The 7,983-nt window shown below is 36.3% G+C and overlaps 1 protein-coding gene across 3 annotated transcripts in view; it reads left to right on the plus strand.

Moving 5' to 3' along the window:
* The window catches only part of PLRG1 (pleiotropic regulator 1), a 19,099-nt gene extending 11,853 nt beyond the window's left edge, over positions 1-7,246 (plus strand). For 2 of the 3 annotated variants that reach the window (XM_010840720.1, XM_010840718.1), the window contains 7 exons: positions 1,638-1,787; positions 1,878-1,979; positions 2,314-2,416; positions 3,096-3,204; positions 4,159-4,298; positions 4,752-4,945; positions 5,562-7,246. In XM_010840720.1, the coding sequence (XP_010839022.1) occupies positions 1,638-1,787; positions 1,878-1,979; positions 2,314-2,416; positions 3,096-3,204; positions 4,159-4,298; positions 4,752-4,945; positions 5,562-5,621 (858 nt within the window). In that variant the 3' untranslated portion in view covers positions 5,622-7,246. The remainder of the gene's footprint in view (positions 1-1,637; positions 1,788-1,877; positions 1,980-2,313; positions 2,417-3,095; positions 3,205-4,158; positions 4,299-4,751; positions 4,946-5,561) is intronic. The other variant, XM_010840719.1, reaches the window with a different exon arrangement.
* Positions 7,247-7,983: the final 737 nt, after the last annotated feature.

Genomic DNA, 7,983 nt, shown 5'->3' on the forward strand with positions numbered 1-7,983 from the left:
AATCAAAATTGCCAGGAGAAATATCAATAACCTCAGATATGCAGATGATACCACCCTTATGGCAGAAAGTGAAGAACCAAAAAGCCTCTTGAAAGTGAAAGAGGAGAGTGAAAAAGTTGGCTTAAAGCTCAACATTCAGAAAACAAAGATCATGGCATCCGGTCCCATCACTTCATGGGAAATAGATGGGGAAACAGTGGAAACAGTGTCAGACTTTATTTTTGGGGGCTCCAAAATCACTGCAGATGGTGACTGCAGCCATGAAATTAAAAGACGCTTACTCCTTGGAAGAAAAATTATGACCAACCTAGATAGCATATTGAAAAGCAGAGACATTACTTTGGCAACAAAGGTCCGTCTGGTCAAGGCTATGGTTTCTCCTGTGGTCATGTATGGATGTGAGAATTGGACTATAAAGAAAGCTGAGCGCCGAAGAATTGATGCTTTAGAACTGTGGTGTTGGAGAAGACTCTTGAGAGTCCCTTGGACTGCAAGGAGATGCAACCAGTCCATCCTGAAGGAGATCAGCCCTGGGATTTCTTTGGAGGGAGTGATGCTGAAGCTGAAACTCCAGTACTTTGGCCACCTCATGCGAAGAGTTGACTCATTGGAAAGACTCTGATGCTGGGAGAGATTGGGGGCAGGAGGAGAAGGGGACGACAGAAGATGAGATGGCTGGATGGCATCACCGACTCGATGGACGTGAGTTTGAGTGAACTCCGGGATATGGTGATGGACAAGGAGGCCTGGCGTCCTGGGATTCATGGGGTCGCAAAGAGTCGGATACGACTGAGCAACCGAACTGAAAGCTTTTTCTGTATTTTAAATTTTCTCTATTGTTTTTTCTGTGTTTTCTGTATTGCTTTGTTATAGTTTGCCAGAAAAAGTATTAAAAGGTCAGACATTCTTGAAGTTGATACCCAAAAGTTAAATTATTTTCCAAAATGGGTGAATTGATGCTTGCAGAATGTGAGAGGATCCTTTTCAGGACATTACTTATGTTTCTTTAAAAATACCTATGAATATGATGGGCTCCCCTGGTGGCTCAGCGGTAAAGAATCCGCCTGCACTGCAGGAAATGTGGGTTTGATCCCAGAGTTGGGAAGATCCCCTGGAGGAGGGCATAGCAACCCAGTCCAGTTTCTCGCCTGGAGAATCCCATGGACAGAGGAGCCTGGCAGGCTACAGACCATAGGGTCACAAAGAGTTGAACATGACTGAAGCAACTTAACATGCTAGTATAAGTAGAAATGAATATCTAATCTTTAAAAAAGAAAACTGTATATTAAATTTGTAGTAAGGTTGAACTTTTTAATACTTTATTTGCTACTTTTCAGGATTTCTTTTTAAGTTGATGCCATCCTTGACTAATTTAATACCTCAGTATTCATTCTTTGGCTCAATACCCTTTATATATTAAGAACTTTTTGTCATCTATGCAAATACTTTCCCAGTTTGAGCATGCCTTTTAATTCTCTTTCTCCTGCTTTTATTTTTGGTGATGGGGTTATTTTGCAAACTTTTATATTTTTATATGTTTTTATCTTTCACTTTTGATGACAATTTTAACATTAAGATTCTAAAAATTTGCTTTGAAATAATCAGCAAGAGTAAAATTAAATATTTTTTGATTGCAGATTTGGGACTTGGCTAGTGGCAAGTTGAAACTGTCGTTAACTGGGCACATAAGCACAGTACGTGGTGTGATAGTGAGCACGAGGAGCCCGTACCTGTTCTCCTGTGGAGAAGACAAGCAAGTCAAATGCTGGGATCTCGAGTATAATAAGGTATGTGTGGAGCTGAGGACTGAAAGCATCATGAGCCCCTATTTATCTTCCCAGTTACAGATATGTTAACTCTCCTCCCTTCTTTTTTAGGTTATAAGGCACTATCATGGACATCTGAGTGCCGTGTACGGCTTGGATTTGCACCCAACCATCGATGTGCTGGTGACCTGTAGCCGAGACTCAACCGCACGGGTAAGTGGACTGGAGCCCATCTGTGCATACACTGCTCCCTGCAGGGTGCGATCCTGAGGTCTGTGTTTCTGGATAGAGAATTTCAAGATCCTTACTTTGACCCGTCAGTACCCCACCTAGTCTTCATCCCCAGCTCTGTGGCCTCACCATGTCCACTGTTGGGTGGACCTGCCCCTGAAATGTGACAGGTTATTTCATTTACACACTTTCTTCATTCTGTTCAGACAGGTCGACACAGTTTTCTAATCAGTTCCCATGCTTGAATTGATCTTGTTACTTGCCTGAAGATAGGAATACCTGTTTTCATTGATAGTATTGTGTGCTGTTTTTATAGATTTGGGATGTGAGAACTAAAGCCAGTGTACACACATTATCTGGACATACTAATGCAGTGGCTACAGTGAGGTGTCAGGCTGCGGAACCACAAATTATCACTGGTATGATCCGTACTTTTCAAGTTTACGGTATATTCATATCAGCGTGCATTATGATTATATACTTTTCATATTTACTGTGATTCTTGCTTTATGTTGTATATTCAGTGTTTCTGTGTGCACTTGAAATTTATTGTGGTAACATTTAATTCTGTTTTTATGTCATAAGTTTTATATATCATAGAATCTTTGTATCATGTAATGTCTGACTAGAAAGTAGTGCTATTAGATACAACTAAGTGCTGTTTTATAGTTTCAAAATTAGCAGTCTAAGAAATTAATGTTAGAAGACGCAGTACCCCGGACTTTTAGAACTGATTTGAGTCTTGCTTTGCTTCAAACATGGTTAATAGCAATGAATCTTTAAGACTAGAAAATAATTCCTTCCCTTGTTTTATTTAAATAATCATTAGAGTTTTTGCCTTCCTCTCCACTAGGGAATAACATTATGTATTTGTTTTCACGTTTGTTCTGGCTCTTCAGATGACAGTGTACTAAGCATTTATTACATTTAAGAATTAAAATCAACCAAATATTTTGAAAGTATAGAAAGCAATTAGTCAAAGGTTGATACAACTTTCGTTCCATATATATGTGTCTGTAGAAGAATGCTTCAGGTTTTATTATATTTAACTCTTGCATTCTTTTTTTCTGGTCTGTATTTTGGGGATTCTCCTTACAGGAAGCCATGATACTACAATACGATTATGGGATTTGGTGGCTGGAAAAACAAGAGTCACATTAACAAATCACAAAAAATCAGTCAGAGCTGTGGTTTTACATCCAAGACAGTAAGTCTGTTTTCCTAAGTAGCTTCCTTCAATTCTTAGTATAATTCAGAAATAGCAAAATTAGTACTACTTTGGTAGTCATTTACTCATTTTTCAGACCTGTTCCATTTATGAGCTTGCATTTCCTTTATTTTCCTTGTGAAGTATTTTCCTTGTCCTCCATCAGATGAAGAAAACTTTCTACATGGTGAAAAATGATGTCAAATGAGATAATACAAATAAATCATGGTGACAGGCTGCATGTCGTAATGGAAGCTAATAGTCGCTAGATTTAATGTTTTGGACAAAAATACTTTTGGACACTGGACTAAACATAGAATAGTTAATTTCATAATGAAAAAATTAATATACATAGGAAAAAAATAGTAGGTATCATGAACATTATTCACAGAGAGATGGAGCATAACATCACAACCTGCTGTCTGTAAAACCCTGTCCCCTGGCACTCCCAAGGTCACTTGTCTCCTGCCTCGCCTCCCTCCCCACCCTCCCTGCCTTTATCTTGTCTCCTCCTTCCGATCCCTGTCTCCCTCACTCCCTTTCTTCCTTTCCCTGACTCCCTTCTCTCTTCCTCTCCTTCTCTTACTTCTTCTTTCTCTCTTCTTCTGGCTTTCTCTCTCGCTTTCTCCAAAACACTTACATCACCCCTTGCCCTTCATGTGAGTTTAGGGGGTTATATGTTTATTGCTTTAGCTCAGTGTAGAGCACTGGGGAAATGAGAGGAGAATATAACTTCAATCTAGGACTTATACATTTAAAGTAATTTAGAAATCTGATATAAGTTGGAACAGATCTTTTTGTCTTGATATTTTTATCTTGGTATGATGATAATATTTTGCCAAAACTACATAGATCCTGATGATACATGCAAAATGTAGCCATAATAAGATTTTTTTAAAATCCACATTGTATTTAACTTTGTTTACTTTATTATTAATTCTTTTCTTATTTCAGTTACACATTTGCATCTGGTTCTCCAGATAACATAAAACAGTGGAAATTCCCCGATGGAAGTTTCATTCAAAATCTTTCTGGTCACAATGCTATTATTAACACATTGACAGTAAATTCTGATGGAGTGCTTGTATCTGGAGGTAAAGTATTTTTATGATAAATATGTTTTAGTCTATTTTTTTTTAGCGAATAAAATTTCTAAGTCATTATACTGACATATTAGAATAGAACTTGCCTGTTTAACATGTGTATTCATGCAAATTCATAATACATATAGCATATTTCATAGTTCAGTTCTCTTTAAGTTCCCACATTGATAAATCTAAGTTAAGGATTTATGCCAGAAATCATGTAAAGTTTGGTTGTGTGTTTTGAAGTTGAATGTCATTTTGTGGTGCTTTTTGAGATCTATAATAAATTCTGAATTAAGCACAAATGAAAGTAGACAAATTGATGTTAAGAGGAGCTTAAGTGCCTGTGTATTATATATCTTTATAACTCCATGGTGCTTGGCTGAGGATGGGTGCTTAATAAGTGTTTGTCAGGCTGAACTGTTGAGGGGACACTTGGTCTAACCTGTCTTTCCCTTTAAGCTGACAATGGCACTATGCATCTCTGGGACTGGAGAACTGGCTACAATTTCCAGAGGGTTCACGCAGCAGTGCAGCCTGGGTCTTTGGACAGTGAGTCGGGAATATTTGCTTGTGCTTTCGATCAGTCTGAAAGTCGATTACTAACTGCTGAAGCTGATAAAACCATAAAAGTGTACAAAGAGGATGATACAGCAGTAAGTTCTGTATTTCATAGATATTTTAAAGTAGAATAAATCAGCTTTACCAATTTTCCAGGCATTTTCTCATTTTAAAGCTATTGAAATTATCAGGAGAGGAAATAATCTTAATAATACTAAAACATTTGTCATGCTGAATAGTGTCTGCTCATAGATTGTTGCATTGGTTTCATTGATGAAGCAAATCTGTAGATAGTTTTGATTTTATCTCAACTTTGCTTATTAGAGTTATTAAGAAAATCTTACCCTAAGAATAACAGCAAAAAAATAGATTGCTATGCAAATTAATTCTAGAATCAGAATCTTAGGTGTTACTAGAATATCTAGAAACCATTAGATTTAAAATGAAGCACCATGAACTGAATTTGTAGCAAATGCATTCATCCTTTATTAGATATTAAATATTATTTATCTTAATATTTATTAGATAATAAATAATCAGGTAATGCCAAAAGTTTGTCACCTATCTTAAAATTGTTAAAGAACTGCTATATGTATAATGCCAAGTAATATAATTTAGAATAAGTGCCTTATTTTTGTTAGAGAGGAACTTATTAAATATGAAGGAGATCAGTAATACTTTGTTTTAACTTACTTACTTTTCTGTTTTTAGACAGAAGAAACTCATCCAGTCAGCTGGAAGCCAGAAATTATCAAGAGAAAGAGATTTTGATGTGTTCATTGTGGTTGCAGTTTTTGTTTTTTTGTTTCTTTTTAGCTTGGCCTTGATGAGAATATCCAGTCATTTGTGCTCTGGCTAGGAATATAAAGCAAAAACTCATGCTTGAATCATTGCATTTTCATATTTTACAATGAACTGTCCTCCCCCATGTTTTTATTTCTAAAATTAACAGTTTGAGATCCTAGAAAGTAAGATGTAGATATCAAGCATATGTGAGTTTTTTTGACTATAACTATCCTAAACAGAATGATTTGCCACTTCTATTAAAACACATCCCCTTTTTTTTAACTTACAAAACTGCTTACTTTAGTAGGACATGTTTTGAGGGGAGTAATCTTTCTCTTAAACCCTTAAATACTGGTATCTGTGATTGATATTTTGGGATTAAAGGATTTTTAAGTCTTATGTATGTTTATCTCACCAACAGTTTTTGAGCACATGTTCTGTAAAGTTCTGCACTAGGTACTATTCAGAAAGTATACAGATAAAATTATCTGTCCTTTAAGACTTCCACTTTTAGCAGCTTACTACAGAAATACTATCATAGAAGTGCCAGTGAAAAACCAGGATAACACAGAGGAAAAGCCCATTTTTTTTCCTTGGGAATGATTGTGGAAGACTTCATGGAGTCAGTGGTGTTTGAGCTGAGTCTTGAGAGGTCACAGAAAGAAAGGGTATTCTAAGGCAAGGTGTCAACTCAAAAACCAGACATTCAAGAGGTGTATGTTCCAGGAACAGAGAGCTGTCTGCTGCACTTGAATGAGAACAGCTGTAGGGAAAGCTTGTGTTTTGAGTTTCAGTTTTATTCCACAAGCAGTAGGTTACCAATATAGGTATCAAACCCTGGAGAAGTAACTGGAAATACCAATTGTTTGAAGCTATACTGAGGATTGCAGTCTTTTGCAGAGACTCCATAGAAAAGTTTTAAGTTTTTGATGCCTGTGCCTCTATCCTTAGGATCCTCATTCCCTATCAGTCAAGAAAATTTATCACACTTCACTTTCTATAGTTAGAAAACACAATTATAAGAACAATCAGTTTATAGTTTCAAATAAAGAAATTAAACCATAATTTTGAATAAGGATTTCCAAATATATGTGTCCCATCTTGCATGCTCTAGGTGGGAATGTAGTTGTTAAGCCTTTAGGGAGGGTAGTTTTCCAGAGTATATTGAAAATGCTTGGAATCTTTGGCCAACTCTTCATTAGAAATGAAATTACTAGGAAACTGCCTAATATGAATAATCTGACAAGTGTACACAGCAAGTTCATTTCACCTTTGTTCTTTAATTAAAACTAGCCCAGATGTCCGTTATAACAATAAGGGCTTAATATATTATGGTATTTTCAGTTTCTCTCCATAAAGAGTGAGAAATATCTCTGGAATAATAAGATGTCCAAATTTTACTGTTATATGAAAAAGGAAGTTGTACAAGCATTTTTTTTGATAACTTGTTAATGTTCTAAAAAATAATAGGAAAGTAACACCACATTGTTATCAGTGGCTTTGTGAGAGTGGAATTATGGGAGAACTTTCATGATTGGCTTCATATATTTCTATAATGTTTTAATTTTCTATAAGCATGTATTTTGTAAACTTAAATAAAAAAAAAAAAACCCACAGCACTTGCATCCCTGAGAGATGAATTATGCCTTCCAACAGAAGAAAGATCATAGAGGTGAATACTGTCCAAAGCCTGGTCCAAAAGACAAGGAGAAACTGTTAGAACAAGGAGGTGAGGATGATATAGCCCTTGTTATCCTGCCTAGCAAAGCTTCCGCTTACTCTGCTTGTTAGACACAAGTATCAAATTCTGAAGAGCATGAGAAAAATCCATTTCCCTGATTCATGCTGTTCTGTATTGTGGTGCTGTTGAATCTTCTTGCAGAAAGTTTCCACCATGTATGGTCACGAACCTCATGAAATCTTAAGCAGGATTTCTTGTGTGTGCCTTTGTTCTTTGTATTTACTTGGCAAAACCTCAACCCTAGTTAAACCTGAACCTTCCTGTGCCTAGGCCCTGAGTACACTCAAGAACCTGTAAAATGTTAGCGAGACAACTGTGCTAGCTGAACTCATTTTTGATTTATGAGCACACACCATATGTAAGCCATCAGCAGTGACCACACTCATTTCTACAAATAAAATTACACCTTCTTTTCCAAAGGATGAACTACCCACCTACTAACAACTCTGTTGAGTATGTATACAATTACTGCCTTATACTCTTGCCTACTCAAGAACTTAACTTTCATAATTAACCCCTTTCTTTTTTGCAGCATAAATTCCCTTTTTGTCAAATGATGCTCATCAACAAGTATGTTGTAATTTAAATAATATATATATTTAAAAT

The sequence above is a fragment of the Bison bison genome, unplaced genomic scaffold (assembly GCF_000754665.1).
Source record: "Bison bison bison isolate TAMUID 2011002044 unplaced genomic scaffold, Bison_UMD1.0 scf7180017864146, whole genome shotgun sequence".
In the NCBI taxonomy this organism is placed as follows: Eukaryota; Metazoa; Chordata; class Mammalia; order Artiodactyla; family Bovidae; genus Bison; species Bison bison.